We start from the raw sequence: 24,891 nt of genomic DNA on the forward strand, positions 1-24,891 counted from the left end.
AGAGTAGCATGTTAGGTTGCTAAAGGTGTGAGAAAATTGGTGTGGATGCCAATAACCAATACACAAAACCTGATTCAAAACAGTTGTTGGTTTTAAAATCAAACGCATCCCTGAACTAAAGTCAAAAATGAATAAACCATCAATGTAAAAACCACAGCAAAAATACAGTGGCCATGAGTTAACAATTATTTACCAAGAAACTATAGGCAAAAAATTGGAAGGCAACATATTACTTTAATTTACCAAATATATTAAATTGTGCTTCCAACTGTTCAACTAATAACCAGCTGCAGGTGCACAAAACATCGATATATATATTAATATCCTTCTCATTTTAGTTACCATATTTTTCACACTATAAGACACACTCCCCCCCCAAAAAAGTCAGTGGAAATGTCTCTGTGTCTTATAGAGTGAATATTGCTGTGGGAGGGAGGGGGGTTGGTGTGGCGGCAGCCACCTGTCACCACTACCATCGCCTGTCACCACCACCTCTGCCTGTCACCACCACCGCTGCTGCTGCCTGTTGCCACTGCCATTTGCCGCTGCTGTGGAACACTGGAGCCTTCATGTTCTAGGTGGTAGCAGTGGTGATCCTTGCCACCTAGAACATCTGATTGGCGGTATTCTGGGAGGCCAATCCAACCGCCAATCAGCTGCTCAGCAGTGAAGGCTCCAGTGTTCTCCAGTGGCAGCAGCAGCTCAGCTCAGTTGATCAGAGGTGGGTGCAATGGAGCAGAGTCCTGATGAGCCATGTGCTGGGGCTGCGATAACGTGCTGAAGCTGACCAGGCTGTTTCTGCAAGGACGCTAGCCAGATGACTACTGGATGGATGTCTCTAAAGCTAATGTGCGCCTGGTGGATCTTATAGTGCAAAAAATACAGTAATTCTTGAAGAATTCTGTCTCTGCCCTCCAAGTATCTAAATAGGAGAAAGCTGAAGAAAGGTAAAAAACTGATTATAGCAGAAACAATAGAAAAGAACAAAAAGGAATGAAACAGAACAAGGATGAACTATAATAGAAAGAATCTATAAGAGAAGGGAATTGTATTTCAGCAAGGGGAAAGAAAATAAAGAATTATAAAGTTCTGTTTAGCTGCTGTGGAACCAACAGGGAGGTAAATTGAGCAAGCAGGGAGAAATCACAATTGCAGACAATACAGAGCAAAAAGATGAACCTGGAATAAAATGCAGAAAGTGATTGAGAACTTTAAGAAAACCGTCTAGTGAAATTAGGCCATTCCCCCCGCACTCTTATGCCTTGCTTATCTGGTCCATCTTGCACAATTCAAAAATTATTCCATTAAAATATATCTCTAATGACTGAGAAGCTTGAGGGATATTACCAGCCATTGAGAACTATAGAGTGAATGCCTCTTCAAGAGCAAAGCAATATAAGTTACAGATCACGTAACCTGCAATATTTCTGCAGGGCACAGGATTCTTCTTGAAGTCACATAATAAAGGCTGAATTTCCTAATATTTTGTCATCTAGAATGATGGTGGCTAAACCAATATATATTGTATATAAAATAAGATATTGTAGAGAAATAGTTTTTCTCTTTTTCCAATGAGATGTGCAGGTATTTGGATTGTATAATCTTCAACTTTCAAGCAACTTTAAACATCATAATTAGCGTTTCTAAAGCTAGAAGGGGAAAATGGAGGAAGAGTTTGTATCTATTCATTTCCAGGGTTGAAGCTGTGGTTTTTGACCTCAAAGGGGAAAAAAATGGGTGGTACTTTAGCTTTTCCATGCTGCCCAGAGACCATTGATTTGTAATCTTCATGTCTTTAAAATAGTTATATCTATTTTGGAGACCCATCAGTTTATAATTTAAACTCTTAAAATAGTCCAGTATGAAGACAATTTATTAAGACCGTCATATTGTATGTATGTGTATGTACACATGTATAAAATAGCTATGTATGTAATGTTAACAATATTTAATTGTGGAAAGTAAAAAAAAGTATAGTGTTTTCCATAAGTGTGTGAGATCAGGAGAAAATGATATATATGACTCCTAAGTAGAAGTACATAGGATAGAAACCAGGTTATGAAAAAAATAAACAGAAAACAGAAGATACTTGCGCATTATAATTCTTGATACCACGGGTTCAGTTTTTTTCTCTTCATATGTCAAATTTTCCATTAAATATATTGATGAAATTGAAAATTTGGACTTTAGTGAGTCATTATTTTCAAGGAAACTAAATCATAAGATTGGAAGCTAATCTCACATTTTCCTTGTTTTAAACTTTTATTCTGAAGGGATAGACCTACCATTCCAATACGAGAAGGTATAATAGGCTACTTTCTTTCTTTATACATTTGCTTTTTATTTTAGAAATTGTTTGAAATAGTGGCAATGGAATAAAAACTATATCAGCTGGTCTGTTTTGCATCTATTCCTGGCATTTGTCTGACAAGATACTGGACTGATCTATCTACCTTATAGGTTTCCCTTCCCTTCTGTTCTGAGCCCTCATTAGTCTTTATTTTTACATACTTGGAAGTTTTGTTTTTTGAAATAAGTTTTGTCCTTATTCACAATATAAGTAGGTTTGCTTTAGAATATTTATGTTTAATATATAAGTTTGTATAATACAGTAACTGTCAGAACATTTAAACAAATTATATGTTTTAACATAAACAAAAAGGCAGATAAAAATAAAATAAAACTTAAAGACACTGAACTTTTGAGGTGGACAAATTTTAAAGTTTTAAGAAGGAAGTTTCATAATGTCATTTAAAAAAAATACTAACAATTGCAATAATTTTATTGAACTGATTTTTTTTTACAAATAACTTCTGATTTTTGAAATTTCCAAGAATGTAGTACAGGATAACATATTTTTTAAAATGTGTGTGTGGAGAGGAAAAGTATTTTTTTAATACGGAACTTGTTCTTTATTTCCTAAATACAGCTTATTTCATTTTTTTAATTAAATTGGGGGAAAAATGAGCATTTTAACAGACACTTCTGCTTGGATAGGTTTCTCTGAGGATAGACTGTATGTCCTCTCCAAATGAATAATAGAAAGCCTTAGATTGGCTTTTACTGACTTACTAACTTTAAAATCTTCCTTCAATTCGCAGACCAACTTAAGAGTCCCTTAGCACTTGAAAAGACATTATTTACATAGAGTGCAAAGCAGGAGTCTGAAGGAAGATATCACTAAAAGTGGGGCAGACAAGGCTATATAAATTGAAATTTTTAAAAAACAAAAGATTTCAAACAAGTAGGAGAAATTCTTAACATTAATGGTTATTAAGGAATAAAACAATCTGCCAAGAACAGTGATGGACTGTCTCTCTGGAAACTTTCCAGTAGGGGTTCGATTGGCACCTTTCAGAGAAGGCTTAGTGAATCTTTGCATTGAGCTGTGAATCATTTCTTTTCATCTAATAGAATCTCTTATTCTGTTGGAGGACTGTATTCGGAGGACTGTTGAAGCTACAGTTTGTGTATAATAAATGAATATATAGACTCATGAGTTCCTAGGGTTGTTGACAAACTTAGTGTTCAAATCGTATCTGCATATCATTGAAGAATCTATGAAACTGCTGCAGCATCACAATGTGGCACAATGTATTGCAGGTCCTGTCTTGGCCTGAAATGTCACAAAAATGAGTAAATGCTCTGAAAATTTGGGCTCCATTTAATATCTAGGAATACAATTTCTAATCTTTGCCATTAATATTGACTTGTTCCCTAATATGTTTAATGTGGAATACTTAGGGAATCTGAATGTAAAATACCCACTTCTCCAAGTATAACACTTTGCTGCTGATTCAGAGGAGGGGGACATTTTGTTATGAAATGGCCAGATTTTTCATAACACAAATACGCACCTTATACACATGAGCAAAGCTTTCCTTGAGCAGAGAGAGAAACTATGATTTCTTAAGTCTAGTATAAGCAAATAGAAGCATAGGAGCTACTAATTTAGACCAAAGTTTGCCTCACTTGTTGGACTAGCTGATTCTTTATCGAGATCAGTTCTGGATTGTCATGTGGCATTGACAATTTGACACTGATTTTTAGCTGTAGTTTTCGTACTGCATTTTTTCTCCATTCCAGCCATGGTAGCAAACCTGTATCCCTAGAAGCATGCAATCACTATCTTTGTATGATTTGTATCACTGTATCAGAATTGTATGTCACTTTCAAACCTACATCTCTTTATTCTGTCCTGAAGTGATAAACTTTCTGATACCAATTTGTGCACCATGGATTTGGAGAGCACCTTTTTTTGGGGGGTGGTAATTGTTCCTTCAGATCTCTTAAAGTGTATGCTCCATCGAAGCATATAAATTGGGGCAAATCAGTTCAAACAATAGTTTGAAGACTATAATAATCAAAACAATATAAGAAACATACAGTTGGAAGTTGCCATCAAATGCAATCTTCTGTTCTGTATAGGAAATCAAGATGAAACAGATCAAATAGAAGTCTGTCTAGTCTGTAGCTTAATGCATCCAGAATAAAGCAATCCATAGTTAGAAAACATAAGATAATGTGCATGCAATATATCTATGATGTATAAGCAGAATTTTGAAAACAAAACTTATGAGAAAATTTATAAATAGCAATTCAGTTCAAACTGAGATGAAGAGAAATTTTTAATTGCTATAAGGAAATCTTCCTTCAATTCGCAGACCAACTTAAGAGTCCCTTAGCACTTGAAAAGACATTATTTACATAGAGTGCAAAGCAGGAGTCTGAAGGAAGATATCACTAAAAGTGGGGCAGACAAGGCTATATAAATTGAAATTTTTAAAAAACAAAAGATTTCAAACAAGTAGGAGAAATTCTTAACATTAATGGTTATTAAGGAATAAAACAATCTGCCAAGAACAGTGATGGACTGTCTCTCTGGAAACTTTCCAGTAGGGGTTCGATTGGCACCTTTCAGAGAAGGCTTAGTGAATCTTTGCATTGAGCTGTGAATCATTTCTTTTCATCTAATAGAATCTCTTATTCTGTTGGAGGACTGTATTCGGAGGACTGTTGAAGCTACAGTTTGTGTATAATAAATGAATATATAGACTCATGAGTTCCTAGGGTTGTTGACAAACTTAGTGTTCAAATCGTATCTGCATATCATTGAAGAATCTATGAAACTGCTGCAGCATCACAATGTGGCACAATGTATTGCAGGTCCTGTCTTGGCCTGAAATGTCACAAAAATGAGTAAATGCTCTGAAAATTTGGGCTCCATTTAATATCTAGGAATACAATTTCTAATCTTTGCCATTAATATTGACTTGTTCCCTAATATGTTTAATGTGGAATACTTAGGGAATCTGAATGTAAAATACCCACTTCTCCAAGTATAACACTTTGCTGCTGATTCAGAGGAGGGGGACATTTTGTTATGAAATGGCCAGATTTTTCATAACACAAATACGCACCTTATACACATGAGCAAAGCTTTCCTTGAGCAGAGAGAAACTATGATTTCTTAAGTCTAGTATAAGCAAATAGAAGCATAGGAGCTACTAATTTAGACCAAAGTTTGCCTCACTTGTTGGACTAGCTGATTCTTTATCGAGATCAGTTCTGGATTGTCATGTGGCATTGACAATTTGACACTGATTTTTAGCTGTAGTTTTCGTACTGCATTTTTTCTCCATTCCAGCCATGGTAGCAAACCTGTATCCCTAGAAGCATGCAATCACTATCTTTGTATGATTTGTATCACTGTATCAGAATTGTATGTCACTTTCAAACCTACATCTCTTTATTCTGTCCTGAAGTGATAAACTTTCTGATACCAATTTGTGCACCATGGATTTGGAGAGCACCTTTTTTTGGGGGGTGGTAATTGTTCCTTCAGATCTCTTAAAGTGTATGCTCCATCGAAGCATATAAATTGGGGCAAATCAGTTCAAACAATAGTTTGAAGACTATAATAATCAAAACAATATAAGAAACATACAGTTGGAAGTTGCCATCAAATGCAATCTTCTGTTCTGTATAGGAAATCAAGATGAAACAGATCAAATAGAAGTCTGTCTAGTCTGTAGCTTAATGCATCCAGAATAAAGCAATCCATAGTTAGAAAACATAAGATAATGTGCATGCAATATATCTATGATGTATAAGCAGAATTTTGAAAACAAAACTTATGAGAAAATTTATAAATAGCAATTCAGTTCAAACTGAGATGAAGAGAAATTTTTAATTGCTATAAGGGAAATCTTCCTTTCAGATTAGTAGAAATGGAATTGGATATTTTGTTGACATTCTTAGTCATGTAATTGATTAGTGCAAGACTGCTATGTAACTACAAAGGGGATAGCTTTTTCAAAGACTTTATTCCTAAGAGGATGTAAATATTGATTATATTGGTGCTTGGTTAAAACTTTTTTATTTACGTCTTTTTTATTTATGTCTTTTAGTTTGACTAAATTATTTTAGTTTTTAACATACACACACACTCTCATTCACACAAACAGACAGAGTACATACTGCACACACACACACACACACACACACACACACATACGGACAGACATATATATGTTGTGTGGAGGTATACTGTTTACCACTCTGGAAGTTATTGGATGAATTGTAATATGAACATTGTTTCAACAAAATGAAGAAGTGGAAAAAAATAATAACTAACTCACCAGTATTTATTTCACTAGTATTTTTTCTTTCTTCTCTTAAAATGTAATATGTCCTATTTAGAGGTAGGTCATTTCCAGTAGCCCTTCCAAAATTATGTAGAATTGTCTGCTATTTACCGAATAAGTTACTTATTTCAGGAATTCAGCCCTACACAGTAAGGCATTCATTTTCCTAAAGCTGCAACCAAAACATGTTGATAGCATCTTAGGAATGAATATTGGAGTCACCAAGCAATGATTCATGAGGTTATGTTTTATAAACTTGAAAAAACAAAACATTTTTATCAAGCACAATATGGATGGTTATCATAAAGCAAAGATAAGCTTTTATATCTCTTAACTTATTTATGCAGTGCTTTCCATATCAAAAAAGTGTAAGCTATGAAATTCACAAGTATTTTTCAAAGTACAACTTATACATAGCTCATACAACATGGAATATAAAGCATTGAAAACAAACAAGAAAAATTTATAAGATGTAGAAGCAAAAATTAACACAGCATGAATACATTTGCAGCAATTTCTTGGCAAATGACTTACCTTGTGCAACTAGTGATAATTTAGAGGTAACTAATCATATCAAGTCTCTGCTCTCATTTCAAGTCCTCTGTCCTTCACCTTAGTGAAAGAGCATAAAGTAATAAACTAACACAAAGAAAAACAAAATCCTAAGGAATACCTGGAATAGTCCTGTTCTTGGAATGCTGTTCTAAATCTTCCTTCTGTATTCAGAGGTTAAAAGACCAAATTGATTTTCACTTTTGATTTTCTACAACATAGCTGAATCAGTTAAGGTGCTGTGTAATTACCTCAGGGACTCTGGATGGGGATCTGGATATTAATCCTGGTCCAGAAATGACTTTATTTCAGAGTTCATAATATATAATGGACTTTTAAATGATCCAGTTCAATATGTTGAGCAAGTGAGATTGTCAGATTAAACTGGATTGGTATCACTCCTATTCCTAATCATCTTCCTGTGGTGTTTATTAAGGAATGGGTATCATATGGGAAAGCCAAACAGCTGCCTGTGGCTTTAAGTACAGAAGGTTTTGTGTGAGATTCACTTTTGGTTATATTTATTTCTTAGGTAAATGAGGTAGCTATAACTCCTATATGAAAAGTCATGAGATTAAATTCAGGAGAAAATAGAAGTAGTTTTCAATTCTCATTAAATTGAAGCTTAACAATAAGAATCATGACCATTCCAAAAAAGTACAAAAAATTCTAATATAGTTAGCAGCAAGTGTTGATACTATAGTATACACCAAGTAATTGGTTCCAAATTTTACATACTAAATTAATGTCATACCATTAAAAGATTATTGACCAGCAGTCTCTTCTAGCAATACGATTCTGTGATCTTACCCACATTAGAACAAAACTGGAGAAGTGGTGCTTTATCTTGTGAGCCTTTTTTCTTCTCTTTGTAGTTCAAAAGGAGTTTCTGCTGTCTCTGCAAGAACTGTATGCAGAAATAACTAGGAGAGGCAACTTCAAGCTATTTCCCTGGAAGATGCCATTTTAACTCCGAGTTAAGCTTCCCAAGAAAGTTCACAAACCCTGGTGACTTCTGCCTGAGTTGTTATCTAAATATTGTTGCTGCTAGTCTTGTGTCTACGTCTGTGTCTGTAACATTTCTATCCATGAAAATCAATCACCCAATCTAACTGGTACTTTAGAAAATGACTGAAAAGTTGTCATTTTGTGAATTCCCAAGACATTTGTCCAACTTTTAATGGAATCAGTGATTACTCTAGAAATGTTTTTTAACAGTTTAGATTAACTTCAATAGCAAGCTGGCTAGATTGCAAAATCTTTGATCTGCAGTCAAATTATATATGTATATCATGTGATTTCATATTGTTTACTGCCATGATTACTGTTTGAAGTAATTATGGCAGTTATAGCATAGTAAGTTCTCAGAGATACCCCAAAAATGCATACAACTCCTATTCCTACTCCGCATTTTCATACTTTCCCCCCTTTTTGACTAAAGCAAAATGTAGATGTAATAATAAAGTCAATATAATAAAGTTAGAATACTATTTAAAATGGCAGCAGCCCCCAATCTTTTGACCACCAGGGATCAGTTCAGTGGAGATTTTTCCGCAGACTGGAGTGGCATGGTTTTGCATGCTGCCTGCATCCCGCAGATGGGGCTTTGCTTGTTTGTGTGACCCAGTTGCTGGCATACTGTGGACCGGTGCCAGTCCATGGACTGGTGGTTGGGGACCCCTGCTGTATGGGGCATATATATAAATCCCAATTGCCTTTTACACAGATTTTGTTTCTTCTTGATATTGTTTTGATAAGCTGATTGATATTCTAATATAACATATTCTTGATCAAATACTATATCTTCTAGTTTCAGAGTTCTAGTGCTGGTTAAGTTTAGGATCAAAAGCTGTAGAGGGAGATTTTATTTGCTTCTTTCCCCAGATTTTTGTCTCAATATGTTGGAAGGGAATTAAAGTTGCCATAGTTTGCCTGTTTCAAATATGCATGTATCCATCCATTCTCACACCATCCCTCTTTAGCTTTAGCTGGAAAGCAAGCACTGGTATTTGGTCTGATTTGATTTAAAGTTCTCTTGTTTAGTGATCCCTTAATTTTTTTAAAAAAATATCTGGTATCCTATCAAATTTATTCAATGTCTATGGCAGTATTTTTGGATATTCCACTTCTGAGGTTAAGCTATAATTATTACATGCTTCATATTTATAATTTAAAGTATATGCTAATATCATGGAGATATTTTCATGACCAGGACTATGATATTTCACCTGCTCTTGGTCGAGCTGGCACAGTTACAAAATCTTCTGTATTAAACCCTAAGTTGCCTACGTAAATCTGAAGTTACCTGAGATACTTTTTGTGCTCTGATCTGCTTCCTGATGGATGGATGAGGGGATGGATGGATCGTCTTTGTTTTCAGTCTCCATTTTGGCAGAGTTGCACCTCTTGCGCTATTATCCAATTGATATTTCAATACATGCAATAAGGCTCTTAGTTAAGTATATTGGGTAAGCAATTTCATAGTACTTCTTTATGAGAGATGCCTGAAACATTTTTATTGGGAAAGGTTCAATATTTCTAATATTTGCTAATATTTATTCAAGATACTTTGTGTTCCTCACATTTGCCAATATGCTCTCTGATAATATTCCATATTAAATTCAAGAATTCCAAAATGTATTAAATGAATAGACACTTCAGTAATGTCCAACAGATAACTAAAATTGAAATTTTATTCATTTTAATAATATTCAGACAATTCTCTGACAAGACTTTACTGAAATATGAAGTGCAAATGGGAACCCTGTAGAATGTTGATAAAAATTGTACATGACATTTTAAGCGCCACAAAGTACACACTGAAAACTCTGAAAGTATATAGGCATAGCAACATGCAAGTGTCATGTACTTAACATTACAATATGCATTTTGTTCAGTAAAAATTATGAAATAATGCGAACTGTGCTTCCATTGTCAGTGCTGCATTCTTAATTCCTCTGTATGGAATTAAGTGATGTAGTGTCCAAAACATAGTTGAAATTGCATGTCAGTTACACTGTAGTTCTTAGGCCAATGTAGTCACTTTTCAGTTAGCTACCAACCTGGGGAAAGAGTTTACCAGTCCCATTGGTCTAGCAGTCCTGGATCAGATAGGACAGAAAATATTTTATGTGTTATAACAATGAAAACGTATAAGTGGATTCCCCAAAGTTGAAAGCCTAAAAATGAAATGAATGGGGAATACTTTATAACTTGGCAGTTGTAGACCTATGTCAGTGGGACAAATGGAATTCACCACCTTATTTACTCATAAAATGCCCTTTTCAGATTTGTTTTGGTTTTTGTTTTTTTTAAGAAGAAAAGATTGAAAGAAGGAAGAGCTAATTGCAAAAAACTTTGAACATCCCAACTTTTGGTCAAACTATAAAGTGCATTTTGAATTGAAAATGCTGGGAAACTATATAGTGCATAGAGTTGTTTTTTTTAAAATAGTGCTGCTTTCTTACCTATAAAATTGTAAGGCTGGTAATAGAAAATGAGGATCTGCTGAATTTGTACAAATTGTCTCAAAAGAAAGCAGTCCTTTGGCATGTCTGTATATGTATGCATGCACTTTATAGTATGGAAATGCAGAAAATATATAAAATATAATTAAAGTATATACATATTATTGCTAAATTAATCAGATGCTTACAGAAAGTGTATAATTTGATTATCTATGTTTCTAGAATAAAAAAAATACTATCTTTTACTTATCAATGCATCATTCTTTTATAAATATTTTTTCTAAATAAGACATCTTTTCAGGTTGAAATACTATAAAGAAATATTAATGTATAGTGCATTTGTGATTAGTACAGTGATTGTAAATCTTGTGCTAAAATAAAATCTTTTTGGGAAAAAAATGATTTCTGGATCCACATGAAAATGCCTGTTAATTTGGCAGTTTGTCTACATTCTAAAAAAAGAAAGGTAAAAATAATTTATCTGAAAAGTTTCTATAGCTGTGTTATAATAAATTCAACTGGAATTTGCCAGGTTGGCTTCAGCTAACTTAAAGGATTGGGGCCAGAACTACCAGTGTTTTCAATAAGGAATTCTCTTCTTTTATGCAGGTTCTTGAGCATACTTCACAGACAAATTATATGAAGATGTTTATTGCATGAATCACTGTACATTAGATTAGAAAATTTGTGTTTCTTGCTGTGTTCTGTGTATTTTCACATATAATTTTTGAAAACTAGAATGCTCAAAATGCATATGTAACAATTTGTTACCTATCACAGCTTTGAGATAGAAATAATTTTGACAAGTGACTATTGTAGCATAAGTACCAATAATTATGGGATATTTTTAAAGTAAACAATTGAATAATTATAACTACATATTTTATCTATTCTAAGATATGGAAAACTACTTTATTTCTCTGGAGTTTCTTTGCTACCCTGTTTTTGTTCCAGATGTCTATGAATTATCATTCCTACCTTTCCCAAAACATTTCTATGCATTTTGGGGTCCTGAAAATGCTGTACACTATAAGCACACTATAGTAATGAATTGGTGCACAAAAAATGATTACTTGGAGATGGGTTTGCAATGTTCAAATGCAGATTGGACTGCAAATTTCTTGAGAATAATTGATATGTACTTCATACTGAGCATACTTATCCTTTCAGCTTTCTTTTTTCCACTTAGCTTGCCCAAGCATTTGTGCATCCGGCTGCTAATTACCTCTTTCCTATAGGATAATAAATAAGATAAAATTGGCCATTAGGAAGATTTACATGATATCTGCAGCAGAAACCTGAGCACTGAACCTGTGGCTCTAATAATGTATTCTTAGTCTGTAGAATATATCTATACTACCTACTTTCATGCAGGACTTGGTACATGTATAATGAAGACAGTCAAACAAGGCTTAGTCTGACTTAGCAATGAATTGAGTGTGTGTAACTATAGAAGACTGTCGTTTGCATACATGGAGATGGGTTATAAATGTTCTAAGGGACAGAAAAGCTATACATTTTGCTTAACTGGCTCCTTAACTGAAACTTATTGTAAAGGGAGTTGACAAAGGAAATCTAAAAAAATATTTGAAACCATTAAGTTATAGCATTTTTTTTTTACAAAAGTGTACTCATATTTAGGGTATCACAGCTTGTGGTTGGTACTTGCTTTAGAATTAACCAAAAGAAGGTGATTTACTAGACAAGATTGTTTTTCCTTTTTCCTAATTTTTCAGAGCCCTACAAGGCAGTGGGGCAATTGCCTTCCTGTCTAGAATTCCTTACAGCAGAAATACATTCCATTAACTTTAAAATAAAAATAAAAATGCTATTTATATAGAATAATCTTTGTTGAAACTAGCTTCCGTTACCATTATTAGGCAATTATCAGAATGAGGAAACTAGCAGACAGCAGCCTAAGCTTTCAGTGTTGACCCTTAAAGCAGTTTATTCATAATTTGCAATGCTTCATAATGCTGTTAGCTGAACAGTTCTTATCTGAAAGTAAAATAATTTCAATCAAATAAATTATATGTTGAATATGTATATAAGATATTATTTTAACAAATATAACGTTAATATTTTGTTTAAAACAATGGCACAATGCATTACCTCAGTTGGCTCAATTGTGAAAAGTGAGGAAATTCAATGCAATCCTCTTGAGCAATCTGGAGACCCAAAGTGCATCAATGCCATCAAATGATACTTGCCAAGATTAAGATACCTGGATAACCCAATATGGGATCCTTTGCATGTAAGTCAGTCAGAAATCTCCATTATACAAACTATAGCCCAGTCATTATGTCCTACAAGCATAGCAGATACATATATACACTGCAGCCTGATGTCTACAAAGTCAAAATCTTCAGATGATTAAAGAATCTCAAGATGCCAATAGAAGTACAGTTAAAAAAACAAATTAAAAAACACCATCATTAATAGTAATAATAATAAATTTAAACCTTAGATTTATTTTAGGAATGTATTACAACTGACCAACAGAAAATAGATTAAGTGATTCAGTGCTTTGAGTAGTAATGATAGTGCTTCAGAGAAGGACAGCTATGGCTGAAGTTTGGAAGCTTTGCGAGGTTCAATTTCACAATATTTATCTCTGTGATTATTATTATTATTATTATTTGTTATCTCACTACTTTAAATGCTTTTGGAAGCTCGTGTTAGAAAAAAATGATGAAATTAAAAGGATCAATATTATATAAATTTACATTTGTGGGAAAAAATAACTTAATGAAAAAGGCATTCTCTGCTGTTTGATGGAAGCATTTTGTATTCACTATGTAAGATTATCTGGGGTTATTAGGAAATAAACAGCAGAAATTCCAGGTGAGATACTTCGGTGAAATAGGGTTCAGGTTATTTCTTTGGCTGTCTTTCCACTGCTCACACTAAAAATACTAGAGCAAATGGCAACGTTTCAGCATCTAGGAATGCAAGGTTCCTTCAAGGAAGACAAAAACTGCCAGGTTTGGGTTAGATATAGATTTCTAAGCAGTTCTGAGACCTTTCTGGCAGCAAAGGTATTAGCAGGTAGAGGTCTTTGATCAAAAGGTATTTGAAAGGAGCCTTATGACACCCAAATAAGAAAATAGACCAAATGGATTGATAGTTAGGTTTTAAAAATAAATCACAATAAATTAAAGAATTGGGGAAATATACATATTTAAAGATGACAGTTTTGCATGTATTGTAATAATTCATGATTTTAACTGCAAGCTTTTATCTCCTACCTTATAAAATAATCAAAATTCATATTATAAATACATGTGTTTCCAATATCCATACAGAGAAAGCACAAGATACTTACATGTAAGTACACTGTGGTCACCTATATTTTTGCATAGTTTTTAGCATGTACTTTGTGCCACTTAACTCAAAGCATTACTTGGATAATGTCTATTTCAAGCTTAGTCGCATAATTTCTTAGTAGCTAATTTATTATTATATAAGTGTTTACATTTATTATAAATCATTATCTCTAATGATTAAGAAGATAAGATTTAAGATTTAAGAACATTTTGGAGAAAACTACTGTGACCATGATAATTCTTTGTAATTGCATGTTTTGTTTTCAGTTGATTAGAATTGCCACTATTCAATGGAATAATAAATGTAAGAATTTTATATTCCTCTTGGTAACACTTTATAATAAGTGGCACTAAATTACACAGTAACTGCAATGTTACATGGAAGCACACGTAACATATGTGATGATCAAAATGCCTAATGTATGTATGAATACATAGTAAGCAATGCTTTTACAATAAAACATTATATAAGCTCCCATTGTTTCTTTTCACTGAGAGATTCATCACAAATAGGTAGCCTACATTGGGAATTATTAACTCAAGATGTCCAATTCACTGGAATAATTGGTAATATGATTTTTACACATTTGGTTTTAGTAACAGGAAATTTCAGTGTAAGATGGTTTCCCTGTGAAAAACAGGTAAATGGTTAGGATTAGGGTTAGGATGGCTCTAGAAACTAATAAATTTGCAAATGGCATTCCAGAATGAAAGATAACAGATCCATATATTCTGAGATGCCATCTTCTACTTTTATTTAAAAAAATAAAGAATTATAATGATCGCAAAAGAGAACAATAGTAATCAGTAACAACTTGATGTGATGGATTGATGACAAAAATACATTCTTAGCGACAACTAACTTGGTTCAAATTTCATTAGTTGCTGTCTTCAGATCATGATTATTTATACCTGTCTTCTATGATAAAGCAGGCAATTAGATTATCATAAAATTTTAGTGTCTTATTCTAATGTATTAATCTAAACTTGGAGTTCCCAAAGTGGATTTAGAATGGTATAATCACCTTCTTTTATTATTCCTATAAATTATACAGGGTGTTGAACACATGCATTTCCCCCTGGATGGGTAAAGCTTGTAAATGTGTATGTCCCTCTTATTCATCCTATTACACTGTACATTCAAATTGCACAAGGCCATTTTCTAACTGGTAGAGTCTTCCAGATACATTGGCCTACAGCTTCCATCACCCTGACAACATGACTCTGCTATGCAGCAACCAGGGAATTGGTTAAGAAACCAAAGGTTTGTAATGAAGCTTTAGTACAGTCTGTACTTTAGTAAGAAGTTTAAAACTTGGCAGCTTTAAGACTTGTGGACTTCAACTTCCAGAATTCTCCAGCCAGCTATGCTGTTAGAGTTGAAGTCCACAAGTCTTAAAGCTGCCAAGTTTGGGGACCCCTGCTTTAGTACCTCAAGTACCTAAGAGCAAACCTAAGAGCAAATATCTTGGCCAACATGGAAAGTACCATGTCCTCTCACTACCTGGCTTTTCCCATGTTTTTCTGAACTGTACTAGTAGAAAAGGCACTGAAATAGGAAGCAGAATTATTTGGGATCTGCTCAAGTGCTAGTGCAAAATCAACACAATTGAAGGACACTGATTAAAATGAGGCAGCATTACTAGAATTATAGTTCCAAATATAAGAGTTTTTACATGGGATAAGAAACTGGGTTTCATGCTGTAAAATCAAACAATGGTAAGAAAAAGTGTCATCATTATTTTTGAAAATAATCTGATATAATATTGCTATTTTATCTAAATGGGACTGAATACATTAAAACAGAGAAAAGTGGAGTAATATTAAGGGCCAAAATCATCAGATTAAAGTTTGCTCATTTATGGAATGTATCATTTTAAATAAAGTGTATTTTTTATTCTGCTCCAAAAGCTTCCTTTGCTCTCAAATAAAAGATTGAGAGCATCTGATTTAACTGGGTGCTATAAAGTGATGATAGACAGTAATTTTTCATTCTGGTGAACTTTCTCATTGCCTTTTAACCTGCTGTACATCTCAATGTGCAAGGAAAGATTTTTTTTTTAAATCTACTACAAGCAAAATTTAACAGTCTAATTCCTATCTCTGTTGCAGAATTCCAGTGTTTTCTGTATCCTACAGTAGCTAAACATTTTGAAATGCTTACATTGAAAGATGCCTAAAGAAATCTTATTTCATAGGGATGAATAAGAAGGTAAAGTATTTCTACATAATTTAAACACAATAGAATTGAGAAAACGTATGAATGTGTAAATATAACACCAGTAGGCATATAATTTTAGTAAACATAATTCTAATGCAGCAAGGCACCTCAACACATGTTTAAGTGCATTGCTGGCCTTTACCTTAGTTCTACAAATCATTTTTTGAAAACATGACTAATGTTATAAGCCTATACTAGCTTCAATGTGTCTAGTACTTCTACCTGATTCTCTCAAATTACCATACTAGATTATCATATTATTGCATTTTTTTCCACAGATTTTTGAATGAACTGTAAAAAACAAGCATGCAATCACATCAATGCAGACGTATTTCTTTAAAATATCATACTGTATATGATTTATTATGTTAACACTCAACCACATCATATTATTTATGTTCTGTATACTTTGAAAAAGTGCTGCTTGATTGATGGTCTCTCTCTCGCTCGCTCATTTTTTTTTCTCATTGAAATTAACAAAGTAATTTTTCCCCTTCTAACAAAAACAATTTGAAAACTACTATTGTCCTTAAAAGGTCTATAGCCTTCGGATAAATAATCTGACACAATACCTTTGATTTCCATTGACTGCGACACATGATGCCATATTCAAATGTTACCCACCCTCCTTCCATTCCCCACACAAAAAATAAACCCCAGGACTTAATTCTTTACAATAGGCCATTATGCTTTTAGACTTCATCAGTAATAGTTTCTATATAGAAATGTATTCCTCTTTTTTGTCTTATTTTTTAAAATGTTTGCAGTGCTTTGGAGATAAATAAGAATTTCTACAATTTTAGAATTTTAGTCAATTATGTTTACATGGAACCAGGAAGTGAGAGCTTATCATTTATTTATTTTTTTCATTTATTTTTATTTGTATTTATTTGTTGTTGCCTTTTTTTGGTCTGGAAGAGGAATATTTTATTTGGATTAGACTTTTTTAAAAAAAAATATTATTATTTTAATCTGTCCTTTGCCCCACACTCAACATAATATCAAAGAGAGATCTTTACTGTGGAGCTAAAAGCATGGCATATATTCTTGATCATTCACCGTGACATAAGTTTGTACCTCACAAAATGCATAGACATAAATTTAATATAAAGGATTAGTCATTTACCATATACACAAAACATAGAGAGCTGTTGCTGTAACATTTTCTGTTTGGGGTTTGGCAAATCCAACATTGATAAGCAGCTCTGGAACTGCCAAATTATATATTGAATTTTTTAGTAACTTAATATTTAATCATTAATGTGGTTGTAAGACAAAACCTGAGGCTGTGCACTGGTTGTTAGCTTAAAACTACCTTTCCATATAACATTGTGCTTCCATTGTATAACAAAGAGAAATTAACTGGAACTAGAAAAATTTGTTGCTGAACAGTGCTAGGACATACAGACAAAAAATACTAATACATGTTATCTACTCAGAATATTAATTTAAGTTATATCTAAAGGGATATAATGGACATTAGAAAATGCTTACTTGTGACTGACTTACCTACAGCCCCAAAAGTTAAATATGTATCAAATAATGTTTAATTGGATTTATTATATGCACTATATACAGATATTAAAATGCCTTGCAGTTTTGCCCCATGAACACGTTCAATTTGAGTAGGCAGATAGACCCACATGAAGCAAATAAATTAAAAGGAATACAAATTATAGAAATATATATGGAAGTCTTTACGATTCTAGGAGCAGTCAAAGAGCTGGACAACCATTTTCAAAATGGAGCTACATAATCCATCACCTTGGATTCTGTGTAGACAGGAGTGTATGGTGTTGATTACCACACAGAAGTTGCTTTTAATACCAGTATTTCATTAAATAAAAGTTCTGTTCATACTCCTTTGCTGCCATTTGCAAACACACAAGAAATTATAGTAGAATGATTCTATTAGTGTTTCTTAGGGCATAATGTTTCAATGCTCGGCTGATTTTGAATTACAGACGATATATAAAACATTCTTTGTAAACCTCTAATCTTACTTGTAATGGTTTATGTAAGTACATTTAGGTCCTCACCTAAGAACATTTGCTATGAAAATGGTCTGATGCAATATAGGTGAGGACCATATTAAAAGAAAAGAAAAAGAACACTTTCTTTAAAAATGTAGAAGAACCAAATGTGAACAGATGATGATTAAATTTGTTAAGGCTGTATATTCAAGCACTGTATGTTAAAAGAGCAATGTATATGATGATTAGGCAATAAGAAATGTCCTGCATTATGAATGGTATCATAATTAAAGAAAAAATATGTTCATGGCTGATTGTTGGTACAAACTGGCAACTGAGAGCAATTATGCAATTATGCACTTTAACAAGGGTAGAAAGGAGACATGATAAATTAATTCAGAAAGATGAGAGCCAGTTTTCTCCAAGAGTCAGCCTTGTGAGTAGTGATGTTCAAAGAATCTAAGTCTGCATCTATATGAAATATTCTTTCTTCTCTTCTGCATTAACTTGACTGCCTTCTGCATTGATAATGGCTGTATCCGCATCAGGTGCATCTTCAGCTCCCTTAGCTTCATTTGTTAAATATGTTCCTGTAGGAAACAGTGTGATTAAAAGAAAAATGTTAGAGATACATTCAATTTTGATATTGCTTTAGAGATGGGATTTTCTAACAGAAAATTAATTGGTTTGGGTATAGACCAGGTTAAAGTCTATATAGCATTCTACCATGAATTTTTCTAAGATTCAGTAATGAACCTTTCTATCATGAATCTGAATAGTAAGCATGGTTTTTTTATTTGTTAAAGTAGTAGTAATTGTACAGTCCTGCTATCATGATAACTACCTATCTATTGCACAGAAAGGGTCTGTTGTACTATAAGCTGACAAAAATTCATTAACAAGAAACTTTGGGGGGAAGGCCTTAATTAGTTTTGGATGCATTGTGATACAAAACACAGAACATTTCTTCATCCCCTTAAATCAATCAATCAGCATGTCCTGCAATTTCAAAATCAGCACTTTTGCAGTTCTATTTCTTCAACAAAAAATGTTAATTGCACATAATGATTAATGCATCATTTAGAAGCAGTTACACGTTAGCCATATTCTTAGTGCCAATTTCACTGGAAATATTTTAGATAAAATGTATATTGATGTATTTGCCTGCATTCTTGCTGTAACCTGTTTTGCTCTGTTGTGCAGATCTATCTCTATTAGGTGGATTTATTTGCCAGTTTACCATATATATACCCAACAGTAACGTATTTATTTTTATTGATTATTGAAACAAGTCAGTTTCAATTAATGGGAAAGGCTGCTTGGTTTGGAAATTGGAACATGTGTTTTGTCCTCCTAAAAATGGAGGTACTTAGATGTCAAACTAGACTTCTCATATAGCTTATACTTTTACTATAAAAGCTAGTTAATTAAACTATTATTTGGAAGCTTATTTAAGTTATCTGGACAAACCCTTTGAAAACCTGTGCCAAGAACTTTGTTAATCTTCAGTAATATTCTAAACTTCAAATAAATCAGGAATATTTTAACAGATATTTATTCTAAAGGACATGGATATTTTTACTTATAATGCAGATGGAAAGCAATACCTATTTGGTAACATTTAATAGGCATTGGGATATTCTTGAAAAAAGACTTGAAATTAAGCTAAATATATTTCAGTTTTGCAAGCTGATATTTAATGTATACCGTACATGACAATACCATCTTAATATCTGATAAAATTAGACATGGAGAATCAGTATATGCATGTAGGAAATACATTCACTTATAAAGTAGAAAGCATATACCATTATTTAAATAATGAAGAAGAAAGAAGTTGTAATCACAATTACTTTCTTCCTGTATATCTTATTGTAATTAGTGTCTTTAAGAACACAAATCACAGCTTTTGGATGAGGCTGACTGACTACACCGAGACACACTGTGGTAAAAACAAAAGAAATGACACTATGATTTAGTGAGATCCATGAAGCTGAATGTGAACTAGACATTTTCTATCACGTGTGATTTCTTTAAATTATACTCACAAATCTGTATGCCTGTTTACTAGCCTTTGTCAGACTACTTTTATATTATATTATAAAATATTATATTATATTATATGATCCCATGGCTTTGGACCAGGTTATCTGAGGGACCGTCTCTTGCTGATCACATCTACCCGACTCATCAGAGTGGGGAGGCAGGAAATGTTGCGGGTCCCATCCCCAAGGGAGATACATCTGGTGGGACCCAAAAGAAGGCCTTCTTCGTGGTGACTCCCTCTTTCTGGAACATCATTCCCCAAGAGATTAGAATGCCCCCAACTTTAATAGTCTTCCAGAAGGCGCTGAAGACCTGGTTCATTAAATGGCTAGTGTGATCTGTTGTTGCTGGAGTGGGGGGTAGGAGGTGGGGGGTGATTTGTTATATTGTACTATATTAATTTATTTGATTCTTTTTATTAGTTTTTATTGTTTTAAATGTGGTTTTATATTCTGTAAGCAGCCTTGAGTTGCCATGGGCGAATAGGTGGCACTATAAATTCAATAAATCAGGAATATTTTAACAGATATTTATTCTAAAGGACATGGATATTTTTACTTATAATGCAGATGGAAAGCAATACCTATTTGGTAACATTTAATAGGCATTGGGATATTCTTGAAAAAAGACTTGAAATTAAGCTAAATATATTTCAGTTTTGCAAGCTGATATTTAATGTATACCGTGACAATACCATCTTAATATCTGATAAAATTAGACATGGAGAATCAGTATATGCATGTAGGAAATACATTCACTTATAAAGTAGAAAGCATATACCATTATTTAAATAATGAAGAAGAAAGAAGTTGTAATCACAATTACTTTCTTCCTGTATATCTTATTGTAATTAGTGTCTTTAAGAACACAAATCACAGCTTTTGGATGAGGCTGACTGACTACACCGAGACACACTGTGGTAAAAACAAAAGAAATGACACTATGATTTAGTGAGATCCATGAAGCTGAATGTGAACTAGACATTTTCTATCACGTGTGATTTCTTTAAATTATACTCACAAATCTGTATGCCTGTTTACTAGCCTTTGTCAGACTACTTTTATATTATATTATAAAATATTATATTATATTATATGATCCCATGGCTTTGGACCAGGTTATCTGAGGGACCGTCTCTTGCTGATCACATCTACCCGACTCATCAGAGTGGGGAGGCAGGAAATGTTGCGGGTCCCATCCCCAAGGGAGATACATCTGGTGGGACCCAAAAGAAGGCCTTCTTCGTGGTGACTCCCTCTTTCTGGAACATCATTCCCCAAGAGATTAGAATGCCCCCAACTTTAATAGTCTTCCAGAAGGCGCTGAAGACCTGGTTCATTAAATGGCTAGTGTGATCTGTTGTTGCTGGAGTGGGGGGTAGGAGGTGGGGGGTGATTTGTTATATTGTACTATATTAATTTATTTGATTCTTTTTATTAGTTTTTATTGTTTTAAATGTGGTTTTATATTCTGTAAGCAGCCTTGAGTTGCCATGGGCGAATAGGTGGCACTATAAATTCAATAAATAAATAAATAAATAAATAAATAAATAAATAAATAAATAAATAAATAAATAAATAAATAAATAAATAAATAAATAAATAAATAAATGCAGTGAATCACATTTGAGAAGTGAATAAATTGCTAATAATGCTTTAGTATTTATGTCAGACATATTATAATTGGGAAAGGTTAAAAATAAATAACGGTAACTTTGAATTAAAAGATGAGATTATTATTTTCTGAAATAGCTTTCCCTAATGTTCTGCCATACAAATGTGCAAATTAATTTCCACTATCCTGCAGCAAATATGCCCATTTAGTTGTGGATGATAGAAATTGTAGTGAAAAAATTTCTACTTGGCACTATCTCAAAGAAAGCTGGTATAAATAAATTAAGCCAAATTAGTTTTTCCAAAATGAAGATGTTCCTTATGATAATCTCAACAAGCAGAGAACCAAACTAATAATAATAACATTTTGTTTGAACCATTGCAGCAATTAAGGGAATTGTCATCCTTCCACCCATGAAAAAGAAGAGAATCTTATTTCAGGCTAGCTGTTTAAAGGTGAAAAGTTATTTATAAACTTGTCTGATTTGCTTATTAAGAATTAAAAGCTGTATTCAAGTTTTCCGGTTGACCTTATGCCCTTGTAAAGAAGTCTCACTGATTTAAATGGATTATTATCATGACAGAAAAGCAATGTTGACTTGTTACATTCTTATATTAAAAATGTTAGATAAAATACAGTAAAAATCCATAATGTAATTCTATACCAGAAGTAAATCACTATCCAACATTCAAATGAATTTACCCTTAAGTTGCTATTAATGGGATACAATATTAATAGCCCCAAACCATATTTTGAATGTAAGTATCTAGATCTAGATCTATTATATAATTGTACAAAAAGTGCAATAGAAAGCTGTTTAGTTGAATTTTGTATGAAACATTCTATCCATGGTTATAAAAAGAAAAACCTAAATATCTAAAAGAGAAAAAAAATCAAAAGATGTAAAATAACTTTTAGATAAAACTAACAAAAATGTATCTTTTGATCAACCTAAATAAAAGTTAAGTGAACTATCATGATGATCAGAATTGGCCAAACCAGCCATAGACTGAACTGACCAAGTTCACTCATTCGTTTTCACATATCTCTGAATGATAATATATTTTTCCTGGAAATATTAAAAAGTGTAATGATTTTGGAATTTAATAATCGGTATTTTTCTCATTATGAGTTTTTCAACACATGTTTCAGGACACCAATTTATGATTGTTAGCAGGTATTTGGGTGTTCATATACTTTATAAAGAAGATTGATATAATAAACTTCCTTAGTGAAAACAAGTAAATATACAAACATAAAGGTCTGTTGCATTCCACAAACCAATATCTTTACTGCCATTTCACTTGTCAGATCCTCTGAGTCACTGACTTCCAGCATGACCTTGGACAAATTACTAGATATTATTTTGCCACAAATAATCCATCTGTAAAATTAATGGGTTTTGCAGACACCACAAGGATCAAAACAAGGAACATTTCCACAAACAAACAAATTTTAATGCTTCCTTATCAGAGCTGAGTTTTTATGAGACCAAGAAAAGAAGATAAAAGTTAACTTCAGTTTGATTAAATCCATCCTACCTTTATGTCTTGCCAGGTATCGACCAAGAAGAATTATAGAGCATAATGTGACAAAGACAACAACAGCTACTATTCCTCCTATAACAGCATGATCTGGTACATTTCTTCCAGCCAAAGTATTGGGATCTAGTGGGGGGAAAAGTAATGAAAAGGTAGATTATTCATAAGGGTATGAAATGACCCAAGTATCCACACTGAAATTTAAAATAACATGAGGGATTTTCTTCATCTGTATGTGGAAATGGAATATGGCATTTTAAGAATTCACAGAGGAGTTATTTCCTATTCTTTTCTTATCACCAATACAGCAGTGCTTGTAGTCCCAGAGTGATACAGCCCTCTGGACATCACAATACAAAAGCAGGACAAAAAGAAAAAGAAGAAAAATCTCTATCAGAAGTTAGTAAATGGGAAAGGTTTCTAGTTCTGTCTTCCCTCTTCTATAACTGAATATCTATCCATGGTTATTTATAGAAGCAAAAATAAGCAGTTGAGAATTGGGGATCAGATAGAATCAGTAGAATAGACTCTACATAATACATAATTTATAGGAATGAATCTCGGTGGGAATTTTTTATATATTCCTTTTGTCATCTCTACCCTCTTTCTCTAGAAATAAAAAAAGAGGAGACTATAGCTGAGCAAGTCCCAGAGTTGACTGAATCTGCATGAATTGAACCAGATAAATATAAATGCAGCCCTAAAGAATATGGTTCATTCTCAACTTTTGAATTTAAAGCAGCCTTCTGATTTATGCTGGAACAAATTCAAATAGCTGTTAATAATCCATCAGTTATTTTACATTGAAAAACTTGCCATATTGACCATTTATTTTTGAGTATCTTGTTCTTGAGTACCAAAACTAGTATTTTGTCTATTAGCCTTAAAGGCAGCTTTCTATACTTGGCATTTCTTAGATATGTTGGATTTCCAGTGCCAGAATTTCCAGTTAGGAGGATGCCATGTTGGAGATGATAGCTATGAATACTGAAGTGAAAAAAGCAGATCATGTAATGTTAAAATGTATTTGTTTGTACTTAACAAAACTTCAACTCTGTAATAATACTGTTAAAATATGCTAATGGTTACCTGCACGGAATTAATTTTATTTATTTATTTATTTATTTATTTATTTATTTATTTTATTTTATTAGATTTTTATACCGCCCTTCTCCCGAAGGACTCAGGGCGGTGTACAGCCGAAATAAAATACAGAGTATATACAATTAAAAGAAATTAAAAGAAACTATTAATAAATGGCCGATAATTTAAAAATTTACAAATATTTAAAATCTCTAAAACCCCAATTTAAAATCAACTATTTATGCCAGTCCTGCTTGAGTGAATAAGTATGTTTTTAGCTCACGACGAAAGGTCCGAAGATCAGGCACTTGACGTAAGCCAGGGGGGAGTTCGTTCCAGAGCGTCGGTGCTCCCACAGAGAAGGCCCTACCCCTGGGAGCCGCCAGCCGACATTGTTTGGCGGACGGCACCCTGAGAAGGC

General features: G+C 33.1%; 1 protein-coding gene across 3 annotated transcripts in view; it reads right to left on the reverse strand.

Moving 5' to 3' along the window:
• Nucleotides 1–5,490: 5,490 nt before the first annotated feature.
• CADM2 (cell adhesion molecule 2) overlaps nucleotides 5,491–24,891 on the reverse strand; it is a 431,434-nt gene continuing 412,033 nt past the window's right edge. For all 3 annotated transcript variants that reach the window (XM_058185211.1, XM_058185212.1, XM_058185210.1), the window contains 2 exons: nucleotides 23,388–23,513; nucleotides 5,491–18,776 (listed from right to left, as the gene is read on the reverse strand). In XM_058185211.1, the coding sequence (XP_058041194.1) occupies nucleotides 18,658–18,776; nucleotides 23,388–23,513 (245 nt within the window). In that variant the 3' untranslated portion in view covers nucleotides 5,491–18,657. The remainder of the gene's footprint in view (nucleotides 18,777–23,387; nucleotides 23,514–24,891) is intronic.

Source organism: Ahaetulla prasina, chromosome 5 (assembly GCF_028640845.1).
Source record: "Ahaetulla prasina isolate Xishuangbanna chromosome 5, ASM2864084v1, whole genome shotgun sequence".
Classification (NCBI taxonomy): domain Eukaryota; kingdom Metazoa; phylum Chordata; class Lepidosauria; order Squamata; family Colubridae; genus Ahaetulla; species Ahaetulla prasina.